Below are 23128 nucleotides of genomic sequence, written 5' to 3'. Positions count from 1 at the left end.
ACTAAATATGGACAGTTGTTCCCTGAAGTAAAGAAATAAATCAATACAAGAGAGAAGTGATTATTTTACTCTGACAGGAGAGATGATCAGAGGTGCAGAGTTTTTACCACCATCATAAAGACAGGGACAGAAGAATGGGAAGAGTTTCTCAGTGAAGGAGCAGCCAGTAAAGGAGTAGATAAGAGCTGCAGCATCTACGTCATAAAAGGAGACCAGACCCTCCTCATAATCCACAAACACCCCCACCTTCTGAGGCTGAGACTTCAGAGAGAGACGGACCGTAGGGTCAGCAAGAGCTGCATACTCATTTCCATTTCTCAACCAAATAGTCCAGTTACCATTCTGAGGGCTCAGTGTGACGTCTCCCTTCCTGTTGATCGACTCTCTGACCACTCCTAAATCCCATTTAGTCTTTCCTTTAACTTGAACCTCAAAGTAAAATCTGCCTGAAGAGAAACTCTGTTTTGCCAAAACATTACAATAACGAGAAAATCTCTCTGGGTTGTTTGGGAGATTCCTCTTCACATCACCATATTTCACTTGTTTCCCATCATCAGACAGGATGAGTTTAGGATATGCTGTATCAGGATCAAGAGTCACATCCACTGCATACTGCTGGACCCTCTTCAGCTCAGACTCAGCAAGCAGCTTCTTGATCTCTTTATTAAGTGTCTCCTTCAGCTGAGACACAGCTTTCACCACAGTCCCCTCATGTGAAGATGGACAGATTCTGACCTTTGTCCAGTCCTTCAAGAGACGAGGGGCTTTCAGGGACTCGATCCTCTGGACAAGATGGAGGTGGTCTTCAGAGTGTGAGAGCTGCTTCACCTCAGTGCTTCTCTTTGTCAGCTCAGAGATTTCCTGTTCCAGATCTTTAATTAAAGCTTCAGCCAGTCTCTGTGTCCTCCTCTGCTTCACCTCTATCATTTTGATGAGCTCATTCAGGCCTCTCTCAACAGACTCCTTCAGAGCAGTGAAGACCTGAACACCTTCTGCTATCTCTCTGTCTGCATCTTTCTTACTGAGGTCGACTGAGTGTTTGATCTCCTGAATCTTCAGTTGTCTCTTCTGGATCATCTGCTGAATTTCAGCCTCTGTCTTCCCCAGCTCGGCCATCTTTTCTTCATATTCTTCTTTCAGAGGAACAACATCATGTGTCTTGTGGTCTAAAACAGTGCAGAGCATGCAGACACATGTCTGGTCGGTCTTACAGAACAGCTCCAGAGGTTTATCGTGCTTCGTACACATCCTGTCTTCCAGGTTCTCCACAGGGTCGATCAGCTGATGTCTTTTCAGGCCTGACATTGTCAGATGAGGCTCCAGGTGAGTCTCACAGTAGGAGACCAGACACACCAGGCAGGACTTCAGGGCCTTCAGTTTGGTTCCAGTGCAGACGTCACAGGGAACTTCTCCTGGTGTGGACACTTGTTGCTGTGAGCTGCTGCTGCTGGCTTTCTGTTGAGCTGACTGTCTGAACTGAGCGACCATCTCAGAGAACAAAGTGTTGACCCTCAAATCAGGTCTTGTGGTAAAAACCTCGTTACATAAAGGACACTGGCACCTGTCACTAATATTCCAGTGTTTAGTGATGCAGTTTTTGCAGAAGTTGTGTCCACATGGTGTGCTGACAGGATCAGTGAACACATCCAGACAGATGGAGCACAGAAACTGATCTTCAGATGGCAGATAGTTTGCAGCAGCCATATCTGTACATGTAGTGGGAAAGAAAAAACATTTTACTCAAAACACAATTTTAATTATTTGTTTCGACTGACAGGAATGTTAGTCCTGGTCTTTTAGTATAACCTTTGATATTGGGCAAAGTAATTTTTAATCATACATGCTGTGTTTTGACCTGCACTGAGCTGTGAGCAACTGCAATCACTTAAAGCCCCTACAAGGAACTTTCATTTTGAGTTGATTTTGGCGACCCTGTGGACAAAAGCGGTAGTGTTTTGCCGGAATGAAGCCTACATTTCCCATGAGCTCTAGCGCGTATTGTCGTAAAGACACTGTCACTGATCCTGTCAGGTGTGCTGACAGGATCAGTGAATACATCCAGACAGATGGGGCACAGAAACTGATCTTCAGATGGCAGATAGTTTGCAGCAGCCATATCTGTACATGTAGTGGGAAAGAAAAGAAAAACATTGTATTTAAAATACAGTTTGAATTATTTGTTTTAAAGGAATGAAGTAGGATCACTCTTCTTCTAAATAACCTCAAATATATTTTAGGTTAAGTTATTTTAAATTATATATACTGTGTTTTGACTTGCACCGAGCTGTTAGCAACTGCGACCATTTAAGTCGTGCTGACAAGCTCAAGCTCATCACTCTGGCAGCGCAGCACTAAATGTGTTCACATCTTGTTGTGTAGATCAGTTTATATTAAAGCATATCATTGAATTTCCTCTAGCTGCTTCACAGTAAAAGCCTCTCACTGGTTCTCTGGTGGAAAACCTTTATTGTGAAACAGCTAAAGAATATAGCGCTAGTGGCAGCACTTGGTCTATGTTGCGTAACAGCAGCTTTGAAAAATCCACTGGTATGGCTGACGTGCTGACATATTGCGGTAAGCGAGTTGTGTCATTTCCGGTGTTTCTGTGACAGCATCTCTGTACTGCTCTCGTGAATTCTACCAGCCTGCTTTCTGCTCTCTCACTTCAGTTGCTTTAACATCTACTTCAAGTCTTAACCCACACTAGTCCTGTTTAAGCACTTATAGCTCTCCTTTTAACGACTTTCTTGCTAATCTCTTAGCTGTTGTTTGCACATTATTAGCCTTGGTAGCTACATTAGCTTAACAGTTAGCGATGGCTTCTCCTTCTGCTCTTTCTTGCTTGGTGTGCCAAATGTTTAGCTATGCCTCTGCCTCCTTTAGCGACAGTGGTAAATGTAACAAGTGTAGCTTATTTGCTGCGTTGGAGGCGAGGCTCAGTGAATTGGAAGCGCGGCTCTGCACCATGGAAAATCATTCAGTAGTTGCGGTAGTTAGCCAGCCCCCTGTAGCCAGTATGGAGCCACATAGCATAGCCTTAGCCTCTGCTAGCGGTCTTCCGGTAACACCCGTTCAGCCGGGAGGTTGGGTAACTGTTCGCCAGAGGCGCAGCTCCAAGCTGAAGCCCACGGCTCACCACCAGCCTGTTCATGTTTCCAACTGCTTTTCCCCATTCAGCGACACACCCGCTGAGGATACCCGCTGTATCCCTGGGGCCAGAGCGGGCGACACTGAGTCAAATTTAAAACTGCTGGCTAAAGCTAAACGTAGATTCAGTAAGATTGTTATTCACGTCGGCGGCAATGACACCCAGTTACACCAATCGGAGGTCACTAAAATGAATGTTGCCTCCATAGACATATATACATAGACGCCACATCCAGTGCCTGAGCGCGTCCTTGCCAGCCGCCATCTTGGATGGGTCTCGCTTCGCCTCCACAGTGCATTCACTTCTATTGAGGAAGGAGCTGTATGCACAAGTAAAATAGAATAACTCTCTGAATTTTCAACTGATTTTCACGCGGTTTGGTTTGTTACAAACGGCACACATGTAGTTATGATACAGGATGCTTTCGTACATTAAAAATGCGGGATTTCATGCTTTAATACTTTCTGCAGATAGCAACAGCATGTTATTTAGATCACAACACAGTTATTTTATTCACCTCAACCCCAGAGTGCGATAGATAGATAGATAGATAGATAGATATATACACACACACACACACACACACACACGTATATATATATATATATATATATATACACACACACACACACACATATATACTGTATAAACACAATATACACAATACAAAACATAGTATAGCATATTAATAAACTTATTAATATATTTTAATAAAGAAAAAGCTTGACCGTTGATTGAGTTTATTTCTCACACATACCCACTCTCTTTTATACCCACAGCCATAAGACTTAATAATTCTTTGTTAAATAGATGATCTTACAGACTTCTTTGAAATTTCCTTTGGGGATTAATAAAGTTCTTCTTATTCTTATTACACTGACTGCTGTGATCCCTCAAAGTAGTAAAAAACATTTTCAATATTTACATAAACACTGAAATTAATTTTGGTATTGGTATTATAACTATGAAAATGGGACTGTGGTCAAGATAATTTGAAAAAAGATACAGGTGTGCTATACATAATATGCTATACTATGTTTTGTATTGTGTATATTGTGTTTATACAGTATGTTTATACAGTATATAAATACTGTGTACATATATATATGTATATATATATATATATATATATATGTATATATATGTATATATACACACATATATATTATATATATTAAAGCATGAAATCCTGCATTTTTAATGTACGAAAGCATCCTGTATCATAACTACACGTGTGCCGTTTGTAACAAACCAAACCTTGTGAAAATCAGTTGAAAATTCAGTGAGTTATTCTATTTTACTTGTGCATACAGCTCCTTCCTCAATAGAAGTGAATGCACTGTGGAGGCGAAGCGAGACCCATCCAAGATGGCGGCCGGCGAGGACGTCGGCTCTGATAGGCAGCGGCAGCCAATGCGGCATCTATGTATATATGTCTATGGTTGCCTCGGTGTGTGAATTTGCAAAAACTATGTCGGACTCCGTAGTTTTCTCTGGACCCCTCCCAAATCTGACCAGTGATGACATGTTTAGCCGCATGTCATCATTTAATCGCTGGCTGTCCAGGTGGTGTCCAGCAAACAATCTGGGTTTCGTTAATAATTGGCAAACTTTCTGGGGAAAACCTGGTCTTATTAGGAGAGACGGCATTCATCCCACTTTGGATGGAGCTGCTCTCATTTCTAGGAACCTGGCAAACTTTATTAGTAATTTAAATCCCTGACAACCCAGAGTTGAGATCAGGACTCAGAGTCGCAGTCCTATACGCCTCTCTGAGCTTCTAGTTCAGTTACCCAGCCATAGTTTTCATAGTTCTATACAAACCGTGTCTGTCCCCCGACCACCTCAATTATTTAAATCTAAAATTAAACAAAGAGGAGTTGTGCGTAACAACCTCATAAAAATTAAAACCTCTTCTGTGACAGAAAGACAAAACAGGAGAATTAAATGCGGACTGTTAAATATCAGGTCTCTATCGTCTAAAGCAGTGTTAGTAAACGAATTAATATCAGATAATCATATTGATTTACTCAGTCTCACTGAAACCTGGCTGTGTCCAGATGAATATGTCAGTCTAAATGAGTCCACTCTCCCAGTCATAATAATACCCACATTCCTCGAGGCAGCGAGGAGGGAGTTGCAGCCATTTTTAACTCTAGTCTGTTAATCAGCCCTAAACCTAAACTAGATTATAATTCATTTGAAAGCCTAGTTCTTAGTCTTTTACATCCGACCTGGAAAACCTCGCAGCCACTTTTATTTGTTATAGTGTACCGTGCTCCTGGCCCGTATTCTGAATTTGTATCTGAATTCTCAGAGTTTTTATCCAGTTTAGTTCTTAAATCAGATAAAGTTATTATTGTAGGCGATTTTAACATTCATGTTGACGTTGATAATGACTCCTGGCTACGCGTTTATCTCATTATTAGACTCCATTGGCTTCAGTCAGGGTGTACATGAACCCACTCATTGTTTTAACCATACCCTCGATCTAGTTCTGACGTATGGAATTGAAATTGATAATCTAAAAGTCTTTCCACAGAATCCCTCGCTATCGGATCATTATCTGATTACTTTTGATTTCTTTTTACTCGATCACACGCCACTCAGCAACAGTTACTATACTAGATGTTTATCAGATAGTGCTGTCGCAAAACTTAAGGAAAAGATTATTTCGTCGTTAAATTCAATACCAAGTCCTTCAGTAACAGAGGTTTCCCGTACCGACTTTAACCTCTCCCGAATTGATCATCTTGTCGATAGCGCCGTAGGCTCGCTACGAACAACACTTGACTCTGTAGCACCTCTTAAAAAGAAGTTAAAAAAGCAAAGAAAGTTCGCTCCTTGGTATAACTCTCAAACCCGTAAGTTAAAACAAATATCGCGAAAATTTGAAAGGAATTGGCGATTAACCAAACTGGAAGAATCTCGTTTAATCTGGACAGACAGTCTCAAAACTTGTAAGAGGGGCCTCCGCAATGCCAGAGCAAACTATTACTCAGCATTAATAGAAGACAATAAGAACAACCCCAGGTTTCTTTTCAGCACTGTAGCCAGGCTGACTGAGAGTCAAAGCTCTATTGAGCCTTGTATTCCCTTAGCCCTTAGCAGTAATGATTTTATGAGCTTTTTTAATGACAAAATTCTAACTATTAGAGGCAAAATTCATGACCTCCTGCCCTCAGATAGTACCTGTCTAACCTCAAACACAGCTGTAAGACCTAATATATATTTAGATTGATTCTCCCCAATTTCTCTTCAAGAATTGACCGCAGTGATTTCTTCATCTAAATCAACGTGTCTCTTAGACCCCATCCCAACTAGGCTACTTAAGGAGGTCTTTCCTTTAGTTAACACTCATATATTAGATATGATCAATATATCCTTATTAACAGGCTATGTACCACAGTCTTTTAAGGTAGCTGTAATTAAACCTCTACTAAAAAAGCCCACCCTGGATCCAGAGGTGTTAGCCAACTATAGACCAATATCTAATCTTCCCTTTATGTCAAAGATCCTTGAGAAAGTAGTCGCAGAGCAGCTGTGTGATTTTCTCCAGGATAATAATTTATTTGAGGAATTTCAGTCAGGATTTAGAGTGCATCATAGCACTGAGTAGGGCATTAACAGAAAAGTCGATCTGCCGACGTGTCAACGTCAGTGGCACAAGTCGACACCCCCCGGGAGGAGTCGACAAATCATGTGTTTTTTCCCTCTCTCTCTCTGTGTGCTTGTGTACGGAATGCAATCGCTGCCTCTGATTGGCTTACGCTGATACTTTATCCTTGACTTAACCAATAGTCATAACCACTTCATAAAAATGGCAGTAACGTTACTTGGCACGTAGAGGGGAAATTAACACAAGACCACAACAAGACAAGAGACATGGCTGCAGAGAACGTAGAAGGTGTTAGGCCTGAGAAAACGCCTGAAGGCCCGAACATACTCGGGCGGAACGGACTCTGCGGAGGTCTGTGCGGACTCAAAGCGGATGTCCGCAAGCCCTGTGCGCGCAAAGCTCAGATTTTACGACCACGCAGACTCCGCTCCGTGCACCAGTGACTGCTCGGCATGTATTTTTCACATCGCTGGGATTTTTCATGGACATTTTTACAGGAAACTACAACGCGGAACTGCGCTCGACTATGAAAGCCCGAATGACTGCAGACATTCCTCGCGCAGTCTGCTCCGCTAATAGTCCGCCCGAGTATGTTCGGGCCTGAGAGTGACAGACACACATCACATGTGTGGAGATACTTCACTTTCCTCCGCACAATTGACTGCCTTGACACAACTGACCATCAAATTCTACTGCAGAGACTGGATCACTTAATTGGCCTAAAAGGTTCTGCATTAAGCTGGTTTAAATCTTATTTATCTGATCGTTTTCAGTTTGTTGACGTTCATAATGAATCATCCTTACGTACCAAAGTTTGTTTTGGAGTTCCGCAAGGTTCTGTGCTTGGACCAATCCTATTTACTCTATATATGCTTCCTTTAGGTAACATCATTAGAAATCACTCTATAAATTTCCATTGTTATGCGGATGATACTCAGTTGTATTTATCTATGAAGCCAGAAGAAAGTAATCAATTAACTAAACTCCATAACTGCCTTAAAGACATAAAAACCTGGATGAGCACCAATTTCCTGATGTTAAATTCAGACAAAACTGAAGTTATTGTTCTTGGCCCCAAACAACTCAGAGACTCTTTATCTGATGACATAGTTTCTCTAGATCACAAAGTGGGGTAGAGCAAGCACATCCAAGATATTACAGTAACCCCTAATAGAACTGCATTACTAAAGAGACTAAAATACAGTTTCATTGACTAAAACTAGACTAAAATGTCATCAGTTTTAGTCGACTAAAACGAGACGAAAATAGTGATGGATTATTCTGACTAAAATAAGACTAAAATGCTCAGACTTTTAGTTGACTGAAACTTGACTAAACAAAAAAAGAGTATGAACGTGACTAAAACTAATAAAAACTAAAATGACAGTTTGACACAAAGACTAGACTAAAACTAAAATTAAAAAAGGCCGCCAAAAACAACACTAGAACTGAGCAGGTTGATAGAAAAACAATAAACATATAAAAACAGATAAACAACAAATGTTCAAAAAAATGTTCCCAAGAAAAGTATTTAGAGAACTATTTAGATTTTTTTTTTTTTTTTTTTTTTTTAAAAAGTCACATAATCACAATAGATGACCAGTATACACATCAATTAAATACATTGGATCCCTTAAGTAGGAACTGAACTGAAAGCCCCAAAAAAGACCACACACATTTTTCATTTTACAGGTCCATTACAATGTAAATATAGAAGGACAAACAACAAGAAAAACAGATAATACATATAAATATATAATGTCAAGCACCAATGGGGATAATATTAAGAAGAGATATAGGAAAATATATATATACAGTACAGGCCAAAAGTTTGGACACACCTTCTCATTCAATGCGTTTTCTTTATTTTCATGACTATTTACATTGTAGATTCTCACTGAAGGCATCAAAACTATGAATGAACACGTGGAGTTATGTACTTAACAAAAAAAGGTGAAATAACTGAAAACATGTTTTATATTCTAGTTTCTTCAAAATAGCCACCCTTTGCTCTGATTACTGCTTTGCATACTCTTGGCATTCTCTCCATGAGCTTCAAGAGGTAGTCACCTGAAATGGTTTTCCAACAGTCTTGAAGGAGTTCCCAGAGGTGTTTAGCACTTGTTGGCCCCTTTGCCTTCACTCTGCGGTCCAGCTCACCCCAAACCATCTCCATTGGGTTCAGGTCCGGTGACTGTGGAGGCCAGGTCATCTGCCGCAGCACTCCATCACTCTCCTTCTTGGTCAAATAGCCCTTACACAGCCTGGAGGTGTGTTTGGGGTCATTGTCCTGTTGAAAAATAAATGATCGTCCAACTAAACGCAAACCGGATGGGATGGCATGTCGCTGCAGGATGCTGTGGTAGCCATGCTGGTTCAGTGTGCCTTCAATTTTGAATAAATCCCCAACAGTGTCACCAGCAAAACACCCCCACACCATCACACCTCCTCCTCCATGCTTCACAGTGGGAACCAGGCATGTGGAATCCATCCGGTCACCTTTTCTGCGTCTCACAAAGACACGGCGGTTGGAACCAAAGATCTCAAATTTGGACTCATCAGACCAAAGCACAGATTTCCACTGGTCTAATGTCCATTCCTTGTGTTTCTTGGCCCAAACAAATCTCTTCTGCTTGTTGCCTCTCCTTAGCAGTGGTTTCCTAGCAGCTATTTGACCATGAAGGCCTGATTCACGCAGTCTCCTCTTAACAGTTGTTCTAGAGATGGGTCTGCTGCTAGAACTCTGTGTGGCATTCATCTGGTCTCTGATCTGAGCTGCTGTTAACTTGCCATTTCTGAGGCTGGTGACTCGGATGAACTTATCCTCAGAAGCAGAGGTGACTCTTGGTCTTCCTTTCCTGGGTCGGTCCTCATGTGTGCCAGTTTCGTTGTAGCGCTTGATGGTTTTTGCGACTCCACTTGGGGACACATTTAAAGTTTTTGCAATGATGGCCACTCGTTTTTCTTTAGTTGGCTGATTGGTTCTTGCCATAATATGAATTTTAACAGTTGTCCAATAGGGCTGTCGGCTGTGTATTAACCTGACCTTCTGCACAACACAACTGATGGTCCCAACCCCATTGATAAAGCAAGAAATTCCACTCATTAACCCTGATAAGGCACACCTGTGAAGTGGAAACCATTTCAGGTGACTACCTCTTGAAGCTCATGGAGAGAATGCCAAGAGTGTGCAAAGCAGTAATCAGAGCAAAGGGTGGCTATTTTGAAGAAACTAGAATATAAAACATGTTTTCAGTTATTACACCTTTTTTTGTTAAGTACATAACTCCACATGTGTTCATTCATAGTTTTGATGCCTTCAGTGAGAATCTACAATGTAAATAGTCATGAAAATAAAGAAAACGCATTGAATGAGAAGGTGTGTCCAAACTTTTGGCCTGTACTGTATATAGGACAAATATTAAGAAAAAAAATGAGAAAACTGTTATGCAGCACATATAAGCAGGATGAAACACTAAAGAAATGGTCTAATATCAAAAGCTTCATTCAAGCCCCTGGTCATAGTATCCAGTGTGGAAATCCAAAATGTTTCCCTCTGAAGTAATAGTGCACTGATATCACCACCTCTGGGTGGCAGCTGTACACATTCAATCCCAATTTATTTTAGCAATGAGATACAGTGTTTTGCCTCAAAAAAATGTAAAGCAACAGGATTTTTAAAATCTTTTGTCCGGATGTCACTCCTGTGTTCTGATATCCTGGTTTTTAAAGGTCTAGATGATTTACCTACATAAGCCAACCCCCATATGCATTTAATCATATAGACGATGTTAGGTGTGGTGCAGCTGATAATACCTTTAATATGAAAAAGTCTCCCGGAAACTGGATGATTAAATTTGTGGCATTTGTAAGTGACGCTACACTGTGCACATCTACCACATTTATAGTTACCATCAGGTATCTCAGTTAGAAAAAGGGATGGTGTGGGCTGATGCAGGTATGACCTGACAAGTAGATTCTTTAAATTAGGAGGCCTAGATGTGGTATTGCAGCGGTGCCTGGACAGCGTGACATGTGTGGTTGTGCTGCTGCCGTGGTCCTGCCAGATGCCTCCTGCTGCTGCTGCTGCCATCATTAGTCATTAGTCATACTTCTACTGTTATTATACACATATGACTATTGTCACACATGTATACTATCAGATATTAATATATGCTTTCAACATATTGTACCACAGTAGCCAGAACTATAATTATAATATTATTACTTTCATTAATGTTGTTGTAAGCTACTGTCATTACCTGCATCTCTCTCTCTGTCTCTCTCTCTCTCTCTAATTCAAAATGGCTTTATTGGCATGAGGTAACACTGTACATATTGCCAAAGCAAGCGTTTGTAATTCAAAATAATAATAACAATAAAGGAAACAATATTTACAATCAATTAGTTATAATCTATACTGTTGGTAATTCTGTATGTATAATATGTATAACTATGATTGACTCAATCACAGTCATAGTCACATTCAATCAATCTCAGTAATAACAATAATAATAATAACAGTAATAACAACAAATATGTGTGTCACTTCCTGTCTCTCAGTCTATGGCAGACACAAAGATTGTGGAAGTTTGTGTTGAAGTTGTTAGTGTGTGTGTGTGTGTGTGTGTGTGTGTGTGTGTGTTGATGTTGACACGAGAAATAAATGGATAAATAAATAATTAAGAATTAAACAATTAAAAACAATTAAGAAGAAGTAAATAGTGAGTTGTGTTTCTCAGGTTCCACTGGCTGTCCTCAGGTCGTGACATGAGATGATGAATTTAGCTGCAGTGTTCTCACATTTGGGTATTTCCCCAAGTAAATATAGGAGTTTCTCCATGTCTGTCATGCTTTCAAATTCAGGGTGTATTTGTATTATTTTGGGAAAGTGTTCATTTCTCAGAGCCTGGTATTTGGGGCATGAGGTGAGGAAGTGTAGCTCTGACTCGACCTCTTGTCTGTCACAGTGGGAGCAGAGTCTCTCCTCCTCTGGCAGCCAGCTCTGTCTATACCGACCCTTCTCTAAAGCTAGGCTGTGTTCACTGAGTCTGTACATAGTCAAGGCTTTTCTTAATTTAGGATCTTTTACTGTGCTCAGATCATTTGCTAATGTGAAGTTTCTTTTTAGGGTCAGATAACATTTTAATTTACTCTGTGTTTTAGTTGTTTCCTTCCAGTATGTGATATAGATTTCTTTTTGTTGGTTGATAATTTGGTTTGGTCTGATTGGCTTGGTGTTGTGGTCCCGGGGCTGTCCGGGGCATGTTAGGTTGTCTGGACAGAGCCTCAGGACCAGCTGGCTGAGGGGGCTCTTCTCTGGCTTCAGCTCTTGGCAGGTTAGGGCTTTGTGATGGTACGTCTGGGGGTCACTAGTTTTTAGGTGATTGTAAAATTTAATTGCTCTTTTTTGTATTTTCAATATGAGGGGGAATTGGCCGAGTTCTGCTCTACATGCGTTGTTTGGTGTCTTTCTCTGGACGTGCATGATGTTCTTACAGAACTCTGTGTGGAAAGATTCTATTATTGTTTTGTCCCATTTTTCAAATTCATGATTTAATTTTGGTCCCCAAATTTCACTGCCATAGAGAATTATCGGCTCTAATACAAATTGGAAAATCTTTAGCCAGATTTGAATTGGAATGTCCAGTTTAATATTTCTTCTAATTGCATAGAAAGCTCTCCTTGCTTTGTCTCTCAGATCTTTCACAGCCAAGTTGAAGCTTCCTGTGGAGCTTATGTTGAGGCCAAGGGATGTGTAGTTTTTTGTTTACTCTAAAGATTCTTCTATTTCAGAGAGCTGGGTTCTGGTGTGTTGGTCTTTCTTTGCTCATGTCTCTGTCTGTTCTGTACGACATCTATTGCACGTCTGTCCGTCCTGGAAGAGGGATCCCTCCTCAGTTGCTCTTCCTGAGGTTTCTACTGTTTTTTTTCCCCGTTAAAGGGTTTTTTGGGGAGTTTTTCCTATCAGCTGTGAGGGTCTTAAGGACAGAGGGATGTCGTATGCTGTAAAGCCCTGTGAGGCAAACTGTGATTTGTGATATTGGGCTTTATAAATACAATTGATTGATTGATTATTATTTCTATTGTTATTAATAGAAATAAATCAGTACATGAAATAAGTGATTAGTTTACTCTGACAGGAGAGATGATCAGAGGTGCAGAGTTTATACCACCATCATTGGTGCAGGGACAGAAGAATGGGAAGAGTTTCTCAGTGAAGGAGCAGACAGTAAAGGAGTAGATAAGAGCTGCAGCATCTACGTCATAAAAGGAGACCAGACCCTCCTCATAATCCACAAACACCCCCACTTTCTGAGGACGAGACTTCAGAAAGAGATGGACTGGACAGGCATCAAGAGCTTTGTACTCATTTATATTTCTCAAAAATATAGTCCAGCAACCATCCTGAGGGCTCAGTGGGACCACTGCCTTCCTGTTGATCGACTCTCTGGCCACTCCCAAAGCCCATTTTGTCTTTCTTCTGACTTGAACCTCAAAGTAAAATCTGCCTGAAGAGAAACTCTGCTTTGCTAAAACACAAACAGCAGTAGAAAATCTCTTTGGGTTGTCTGGGAGATTTTTCTGCACATCACCATGTTTCACTTGTTTCCCATCATCAGACAGGATGAGTTTGGGATTTGCTGTATCAGGATCAAGAGTCACATCCACTGCATACTGCTGGACCCTCTTCAGCTCTGCTTCAAGCAGCCTCGGCATCTCTTTACTGAGTGTCTCCTCCAGCTGAGACACCACTCTCGCCACAGTCCCCTCACAATGCACGGATGCTGACCCCCGTCCAGTCCTTGATGAGTAGTGGGTCTTCAGGGACTGGAATGTCCAGAGAAGATGGAGGTGGTCCTCGGAGCGTGAGAGCTGCATCACCTCAGTCCTTCTCTTCTTCAGCTCAGAGATTTCGTGTTCCAGCTCTTTGATAAATCTTTCGGCCTTTCTTTTTGTCATTTTCTGCTTCTCCTTGATTGCATTAATGAGATCTGTCTGGCCTCTCTCAACAGACTCCTTCAGAGCAGTGAAGACCTGAACATCTTTTGCTATCTCTCTGTCTGCATCTTTTTCACTGAGGTCGACTGAGTGTTTGATCTCCTGAATCTTCAGTTGTCTCTCCTGGATCATCTGCTCAATTTCAGCCTCCAGCTCAGCCATCTTTTTTTCATATTCTTGTCTCAGAGGAACAACATCATGTGTCTTGTGGTCTAAAATAGAGCAGAACATGCAGACACATGTCTGGTGTCAGTGAGTACTCATGTCTTTTCTTTCATTTAGTTATAATAGAGACATGATGTCTCACACATAAGTAAAAATTACATGTCATTTTTCAAACTTTAAATCTACACTCTGTCTCTCAGGGCTTCAGACAATACAGCAGCTTTACCTTCGCTCTGAGAGGAGGAAGTTCCTCTGCTCCCTGAAGTCTCTCCGGCATCACTGACATCCACTGACACTGTGTGAGACAGGTTATGTGTTGTTGTTGATGTTGTTTTTGTTTGGTGAATGAATATACACTTATCAGCCAAAACATTAAAACCACTGGTGGGTGAAGTGAATAACATTCATCATCTTGTTACATTGTTGTTACATTGCCACTTGAGGTGCCTCACCCAACCAAACACCGTTGCAGGCCAAGTATCTGGGGAATGTGGAGGCCAGGTCGATGCCTTAAGCTTTTTTTCACGTTCCTCCGGGCCATTCCTGAGCAGTTTTTGTGGTGTGGCATGGGGCATTTTCCTGCTGAGGGGCCACTGCCATCAAGGAGTGCTGCTGCCATAAGAAGTGAAATTTGATCTGCAGCGGTGTTTGGGTGGGTGAAGCGCATCAAGTAGCATCCTCATGAATTTATGAAACAAAAGTTTAGCAGGGGAGCATTGTATTGTAAAAAGATGATCAATGTTACTCACTTCACCTGACAGTGGTTCTAATTTTTTTTTTTTTTTTTGGCTGATCGGTATAAGCTTCTGTACAAAGAGCCTGTTCCTCTACAAGTATTGTGTTGCTCATGTCAACTCGCTCTTGCCTGGATATACAAAATAAAAAGGTGTGACTGACCTCGTGGTCCTGAGCTGGTGTCTGACAGACTCTGCACCAGATCATTCCTGTTGATCTTCTCTAAGACCTTCTTGGTCACCTTCAGAGCTCCATCCAGTGTATAGCTGCTCACCATCACATTCACTGTGTCCCGCCTTTCTGCTTTCTCCAGTTTGGACACTTTGATGGCTTGGTAGCCTTCCAGGATGTCACGTTGCTGCAGGTACCACTTGAAGGTCTCAAATTCATCATTCCTCAGATCTTCCAGAGTTTTCAAAAGGTCCTCTGTCATCATCGTGGCTTCCTGGTAAAATCAGACCGTCTGACTGAAGGAAAACTGTCACACAAATATATCAGAGCAGCATCACTTCGTCCTGACCCGCCTTTATGGAAAACCAGGTAGCAATAGTGTTTACCCTGAGCCCCATCATTGTTTGCCAGAGTTATGAAACTAAACCACTATTAAAGGAATAGTCCGACAATTTGGGAGTTATGCCCTTTCTCTATCATTTTCATACTGAGACAACATGATCGATATCTTTTTTGTGTCTGTACGTCCAGTGGCTGGGTCTCAGCGGTTAGCATTGCGGCTTATCTTAGCCTTAGAGAATACAATTGAAGTCTATAGGGGGTCAGTAGCCTCCTCGGTAAAAGTTAACAAATAAACCTTACAGAAACCCTGAAGCTGGCATTTCTACATGTGCATTTAAAATAAACATGTTTAAACATTAATTCGAAAAACAAGAGTCCTTTTTAGTCGTTTTAGAAGAAGTTTGATACACGGAACTATAGTGTGTTTACGCCCTGCGCTGTGATCCGCAGAGGGATACACCGGTGAGCAGGCACAGGCACAGACGTAGCCTGTAAACAAAACTCAGTTGAATATAGTAGCTGCAATGGACGACTTTGAACGCGATTTTGAAGAGTTTCTTGTAGCGGACACAGACCCAAAGCCATACCTGTTTGAGCCGGAGTACACACATGAGGAACTCTATGTGTTGGATGCTGAGCGGGCGAGAAGAGAGGCTGAATCCTCCGAGGCAGCGGAACAGCAAGGGTCCGAGGGGAGACGGAGGTCAGGGGAGGATTGGTGGTGTAGCTGCAGGTCTTGCCAACCTATGCCTACGGAGGTGGAATCATTTTGCTGCACAGAATGGGATTCGGTGCTACCCTCATTGTGGAGATATATCATCAGGAGGAAAAGCGCCGCAGAGAGTGCATCACAAGGAGTGAAAACTTTGCAGCAATCACTAATCCTGGCGTGACTGAAACTTTTTTTCATGTTCCTACGATAAACTGGAAAAAACGCCCCAGGCCTGCAGGAGCTGATGGACAGCTTTCAGTCGGGTGAGTAATATTGTCCGTGTCGTCTCTTTGTTTGCTTTTACCGAGTGACCTAGTGTACCTGTCCCAGAGCCAGCTGCAGCTGTTGCTCACCGGTGTATCCCTCCGCGCAGGGCGTAAACACACTATAGTTCTGTGTATCAGACTTCTTCTAAAACGACTAAAAAGGACTCTTGTTTTTTTAATTAATGTTTAAACATGTTTATTTTAAATGCACATGCAGAAATACCAGCTACTGACCCCCTATAGACTTAAATTGCATTCGCTAAGCTAAGCCACAATGCTAACCGCTGAGACCCAGCCACTGGACGCACAGACACAAAAAAGATATCCATCATGTTGTCTCAATATGAAAATGATAGAGAAAGGGCATAACTCCCAAATTGTTGGAGTATTCCTTTAAAACATCTCACTACAGCGAGTCTAACTCAGGCAGTCAACCACCATTAAGCTTTACAACAAGTCAGCTAGTCTGGTGTATAATCACATCATCTCCCTCCAACTCTGCCAGATTCGTTTTCACCAACTGCCCAGCATGAGCAGAGACAGACACTGAATGGATGTCTTTTTAAACCAAAACTCAACTTGAAATATTGTTTTCATCTCCCACACTGCAGCAATAATAACTGGTTTAAACAAATCTGACATATGGTTTCATTCTGCTTTAACATGCTGTCTGCAAAGAGCACAGAGGAGAGGAGAGGAGAGGAGAGGAGAGGAGAGGAGACTGTTAACTGTGATGTGTTGTTGGATGTTATAAATAAATGATGATTGTAGAAAGTGAATGTGTAGCAGCTGCGAGGTGCATGTAGTGTAGAGACTGAGACAACTCATATGTCAGACAGACATTTCTCCCAGGGGCGTAGCCATCATTTCAGAAGTGAGGGGGACAAATTGTTCAGAGGTCTATTGAGTGATTTATCATCCTCTCGCATTCGATTGCACCTCTCCTTGGCAGCTAAAGAACCACATAACCACAAACAGCCACAGTACAGCACCAGGGGACCGACTTTAGTTCTTTAAAATTATATACTATCAAAATCTAAAGTTTTAGCTGCCAAACTCTGGTTGAGTTGACACAGAATGACCCTTGAGCATCTACAGGGTAAGTAGCCAAATAATTAAGTGCCAAATGACAACACTGAACATGAAAAGTTCAGTAAAACACCATTCCTGTTAGTAGTGTTGCACGATTTGATAAAAATGTGCGATTGTGATTTGAGTGGACAATATCACGAGTTGCGATTGTGATTACAATATAATTAAATTTAAAAATAGTATCATTAGCCTTCTTGCTTGATCCAGTGTTTCCCCTACATTATATCAGGGGGGCACTGACCTGACATAGTTATTGTTACGGACAGTGTGCACATGACCATCAACAGACTGAGCACAGTCAAACACGCTGTACACACAGCGGAGCAAAGCCTGTGTTGCGTTCAGGCGTTGTTCTTGATTTATCATAACGCTGTTCCCTCAAGTTCTGAGGAATAGAAATGATACTGATGTGTTCCGTGACAAGTGTAATATTTAAATTATCCTAACGTTACCTGCGTGATATTGGTGATGTGAAAGAATCTAACACTCATTCCCAATTATATTAGACAAGTACACAGGTAGAAGTAGTGGAGGAGAGAAAAGTGGAGAGACAGAGCCCCCCCGTCATCACCGGAGCCCTCCCCCTCAAGCCCTCCCCCACAGTTTCAAAAAGGAAACCCTGAATAATATAGGTAATAAGTGTGCAAAGCAAAATTCATACATAGAATTAAGAATAGTAGTGGTGACATAGCTGTGGAAATTAACCTCAAAGTCACTTTTATGCTCTAGGTATTTTATTTAGCCAGTTATAATCTCTCCTCACCTGTGAAGACCCTGCATGATCATTCTTGCTGGCCTCTGGTCCACTGTCTCCTCCCTGACCCTGTATGGAGCTACATTAGGGTCAAAAGTTTTGTACTTGAAAAAATAAAATTTGAAACTGAAAATTCGTGTGTTGATCTTAAAATTTGAAAAATACAACAATGTATTCAAAATAAAAATAAGTGTATGAAACTTTTTTTCAGGTTAAATATAATTTTGATTCACTTTGGTAATTCTTTTGAATGAATAATTTATTTTCATTTTTCACTTGCATATATATTTTAACATTTGAGGTCTTATTTTTTTCAGTTGCATGTTTTATCTTTTCAGATTCAGATCTTTTTTTTTCAGTTTCAGACTTTTGACCCTGATGTGGCGTGGGGGGCGTGGCATCAACTGAGAGGGGTGTGGAATCATGAGTGACAGTGCCTTCAGGGAACGTAGGAACTAAACAAATTCTGACTCAACACTTATATACACCATATTCATGTGACTGGCAGTGTAAAAATTGATGCCAGTGACAAACTTCACCAAAGTGAATCAAAATTATATTTAACCTGAAAAAACATTTCATATACTTATTTTTATTTTGAATACATTGTTGTATTTTTCAAAATTCAAGATCAACACATGAATTTTCAGTTTCAAATTTTATTTTTTCAAGTACAAAACTTTTGACCCTAATGTAGCTCCATAACCCTGCTCTTTATATTGTGGCAATAAAGATTAAAGAATATGTGCAAAGCAATAGTGAGCACAAGTTCTTATTAAGGAGGAGTGGGTTTATTCCTAGCATGAAACTAGCTAGCAAGTGATTTAAAGGACAACTTTGGTATTTTTCAACCTGGGCCCTACTTCCCCATATGTATGTGTGCGTATGATTCACAGGTACAACTCGTTCTAAAATTGGTTCAGTATTGAGGGAGGCGACAGCCGCGAGCTAGATATGGGGGCAAATGCGTCCTGTATAAGTTTGCGCATTATAAGTGCTTTTTTCCACCACTGACCGGTTCAGATCGCCAGTGCTATCTCTGTAAATAGCATACTAGCGTTTCCCTGACCCTTCACCTCTTCCCGGCCGTGAAGTCATCTCGCGAGAGCTTTGCTTGTTGACGGATGTTGACGATATATGTACAAGGACAAAGTATGCAACAGTAAACGTGCGTCTCGGAGACAATTCTAGGTGTCAGTATCACATGCATAAAGACATATTAGTCATACTTACTCGTTGGACAGTTGACCATTTGGTCCCTGTGGTTTTGGCCGCCTCCTCCAATTTATTTTGGGCACATGAATAAAGGTGTCCAGCACTGCCCTGTTGATCAGAGGGGGGAAATCCTCTAACGTAGTTACACAGCGTTTGGTAGTTTCTGTATCATCCCAGGACACATCGAGACCATGAATCTCGGTCCCACTCGTTGCAACACAGACATTCTTCCTCTGTGGGCATGGAGTCACAGCAAGGAGCACCACCAGTCCTCAGAGATTCGCGTTCGTGCAGCCGCTGCTTCACCCTCGTCTGCTCGTTGGCCCTCTCTCTCTATCCTCGTCTGCTCAATTTGTAGGAGCTCCTAGTCCGTATACAAGGGCTCAAATAAGTACGGGCAGCCATTGTAATAAAAGGGCTCATTCTCATTCTCGAAATCATAAATAAATATGCAGCCATGATACCGATGCAGTAAAACTCTCAACTGTACTCCGGGACAACCAGCGCCACTCTGAGCGGCGCTCAGCATGGCTCCTCTGTTTTCTTCCGGCAACAAGCAAAGCTCTCACGAGATGACATCACAGCCGGGAGGAGGTGAAGGGTAAGGGAAACCCTTACTATGCTATTTACAGAGATAGCACTGGCGATCTGAACCGGTCAGTGGCGAAAAAAAGCACTTTTAATGTGCAAACTTATACGGGACGCATTTGCCCCTGTTACCGTTTTAGCTCATTTCACGGCTGCTGGCTGCATTCGCCTCCCTCAATACAGAACCAATTTTAAAACAAGTTGTACCTATGAATCATACGCACACATACACATGGGGAAATAGGGCCCAGGTTGAAAAATACCAAAGTCATCCTTTAACATAGGTAACAATAACATTAGTGTTCTTGTTAACTAGCTTAACTTGATACATTGGCATCTATTAATTAGTCATCATTTAGCTAACATTATCTACATGCAACAGCATTTCTCACCTTGCACAGTTTGTTTGGAAGAAACTGTGCAAGGTGTTTTGCTTATTGCTGGCTGCTTTGCTGAACATAGTTAACACACAGCAGCACTGCCCAGCAGCACGTGTATGTGCCATTGATTCAGATCACAACACAACAGCATATGTATGCGCGCCGTCTAGGGATGGGCGATACCACTCTTTTCAGATTCGATATGATACTGATACTTTTTCTTTCAATTTCATCGATACCGATACTGATCATTTCTTATTGGTTATTTTTTAAAGTCAAAATGTAATTACACTTACAGGCAAATCACATGAAAAATGACATATATGACTGGCCTTTTAAACACATTTATTAAGAACAAAAGAGGGCGTCCTATATAGAGAGACCTTAACATATAAGTTACTTCACTTTGATTATTAAAGCACCAAATTGGCCTTTTGACCACTGGCACAAATCCAAACACCAGGTCTGTAACAATTACTTATATGTGAGGTAGGTGAAAACTACCAACAGATTTATTACATCATAACAATGCTGTGTTGAAAACTTGTATGTTGAAGTAAACATGTCTGTAACACTGTGATCCATACCTTCTCACTGAAGTGGAGCAGAAACAAGAGACAGACTTAAAAAACATTTTGTTGTCTTAAGCTTACGAAAAAGCAAAGTATCATTTGAAATAACAACTTACACTTTGCAAAGCACATTTAATAAGTAATGGCACAGTTAGCGGAAAAAATATACACTTTCCTATACTATCATGCCTCTCAGGAGGTATAGCTCTATATTTTACTCAAGTTTTAGGTTGGTGTTGAGGAACAGTAACATGTTAACATTTTCAGCTTTAAGCCAATTACGCTTCTGGCTAATTGTCTCTCCTGCCTTGGAAAACAGCCTCTCTGCTGGAACAGAGGTTGCAACAGTTCCAAGGTATCTTTTTGCTACTTTGCCCAGCAGTGGAAATGCATTCTCATTTTCTTCCACCAAAGCAAAGGGTCCTCGCTCCTTTGTATCACTTTTTCTTCCATGTATCTGCGCATTTCAGTGTATGCATCTGTGTTTGCTGTGCGACTGCTCTGAGAAGCCATAACACGAGTGTCAAACTCCTGCCATAATCCTCCCTTGGATGTTGAACACTTTGCATCACTACTTTCAGTGTTTGCAGCAGGTGACCCTTGTGTCAATGACATGGTTGCTGTCACGGAGTTAGTTGATGCTGTAGCAGAGGCTTCACTGCTGGTTGCCTGACACTCACAGCTGCCCAGGGCTTGCATCTCACTGATTATCCTCGATTTGATCATTTCCACGTTTCCAGTATCACAGAAGACAATGTTTTTGAATCGAATGTCCAAAAAAGTGCTGGCTGCAAGAGTGTGGTTGTGCTCAATGTTTTGAAAGCGCCGCCTGCATTGTGCTGAAAGCTGTGAAGCCAGAGAGTTACCCCTCTGCCCAGCAGATGAGGTTGCTCGTTGGAGAAGAGAAACCAGAGGAATGACTTTGGAAATGGTTACGTAGTGCTCTGCTGAAACCTCCTTAGTGGCCTCTTCAAAAGGCCTAAGGGCTTCAATGGCTTGGCTAATGTGGGACCATTCTCCCTCATTCAGGCACAGGGTGGTTCTCCCAAGAAGACAAAGTGCTGTTGTGACAGCTTGTTGTTGTTCATGCAGTCGTTCTAGCATGTACAATACTGAATTCCATCGCGTATCCACTGCTTGGATTAGTCTGTGCTGTGGGAATCTGACTTTGTACTTCTTTTAGTTTGTCAGTTGCTTTGGTGCTGTGATGGAAGAACCGAACAATAGCACCACATTTCTCCAAGATGGACTCGAGACTTGTGTCAGCCTTAATAGAGTCCTTCACAATGAGGTTGAGTGTGTGTGAAAAGTACGGAATGTGTTTCCAGCAAGTTTTCCGCTGAAACCATATTTGCTCCATTGTCTGTAACGACAGCGTGGATCTTGCTGCTGATGCTCCACTCATCAGTTATTTTTGTGAGGAGTTCACAAATATTGTCTGCTGTATGCTGTACAGCTACATGGTATGTTGCAAGATTGCAGGACTGCATCTGCCAGTCCTTATCAATAAAGTGTCCTGTCACAGTCAAATAAGCTTCAGTGGTTCTTGCAGTCCACATATCACTTGTTAAAACCAGGCTGCCTGCTGATTGTATGGAGTCTTTCAATGTTTTTTTAACTTGTTCATATAGTTTGGGAATTTCACCTGTCATCAGGGATTTCCGACTTGGGATCTGGTAACGGGGATCCACTACTTTCATAAAATGACGGAAACCTTGATCCTCAACCACTGAAACTGGTTGCAAGTCTTTCACAATCATCTGGGAGAGGCTCCTTGTGATCTCTTGGGCTCTTTGGGACTCAGCTGAAAAAGATAATGTTTTCAAAAAACAAAAGGGAAGATGAATTGTTTTTGTTTTTTCTTGTTTTAACAAACAAGATGTTTGTTAAGGATTTGATTAGATACAAGGCCTACATAATTAAATGTGAAATAATTGAAATCACAATATGGCCAAGTGCAATATCAAACCTGCAAGAAGCTGCAATTATTTGTAAGTATAACTTGTGAAAAACAGTTTTATCATGAAGTGATAAAATATGAATTATATTCTCCAGATGTAAGAAAACATCACAGATTAAAAACAGTGTTTTAATCATAATGATTTGAATGGGCTTTTTTTCAGTGAAAAATAAAACTATGATGTAAAAATGACAATTCCCAATAATTATGAGTCATATTGCAATTGCAATATCTCTTTTTTAAGCTTCAAAATCAGTTTATGATCAGATCATGCAGCCCTATTAGATATTTTATAAAAAGCAAATTCCTGGACTAGTACTATACATACACATATATATATATATATATATATATATATATATATATATATATATATATATATTCCCCCTAATACTCTGGACCATAAA

At 41.1% G+C, this 23128-nt stretch overlaps 2 protein-coding genes across 3 annotated transcripts in view; both read right to left on the bottom strand.

The window, feature by feature from the left end:
• LOC125886176 (zinc-binding protein A33-like) overlaps nucleotides 1–23128 on the bottom strand; it is a 73637-nt gene that overhangs the window by 48895 nt on the left and 1614 nt on the right. The window contains exons 2-4 of one of the 2 annotated variants that reach the window (XM_049572186.1): nucleotides 14832–15114; nucleotides 14161–14229; nucleotides 10126–13981 (exon numbers count right to left, since the gene is read on the bottom strand). In XM_049572186.1, coding sequence (XP_049428143.1) covers nucleotides 12894–13981; nucleotides 14161–14229; nucleotides 14832–15105 — 1431 coding nt within the window. In that variant the 5' untranslated portion in view covers nucleotides 15106–15114 and the 3' untranslated portion in view covers nucleotides 10126–12893. Of the gene's footprint in view, nucleotides 1–10125; nucleotides 13982–14160; nucleotides 14230–14831; nucleotides 15115–23128 lie in introns of those variants that run through there. The other variant, XM_049572185.1, reaches the window with a different exon arrangement.
• Nucleotides 43–23128, bottom strand: part of LOC125886166 (E3 ubiquitin-protein ligase TRIM21-like) — a 28337-nt gene continuing 5251 nt past the window's right edge. The window contains exon 2 of the mRNA XM_049572171.1: nucleotides 43–1706. Coding sequence (XP_049428128.1) covers nucleotides 61–1704 — 1644 coding nt within the window. The 5' untranslated portion in view covers nucleotides 1705–1706 and the 3' untranslated portion in view covers nucleotides 43–60. The remainder of the gene's footprint in view (nucleotides 1707–23128) is intronic.

This window comes from Epinephelus fuscoguttatus, linkage group LG3 (genome assembly GCF_011397635.1).
Source record: "Epinephelus fuscoguttatus linkage group LG3, E.fuscoguttatus.final_Chr_v1".
NCBI classification, from domain to species: domain Eukaryota; kingdom Metazoa; phylum Chordata; class Actinopteri; order Perciformes; family Serranidae; genus Epinephelus; species Epinephelus fuscoguttatus.
The sequence above is the reverse complement of the archived record's forward strand: the minus strand, read 5'-3'. Positions and strand labels throughout refer to the sequence as shown.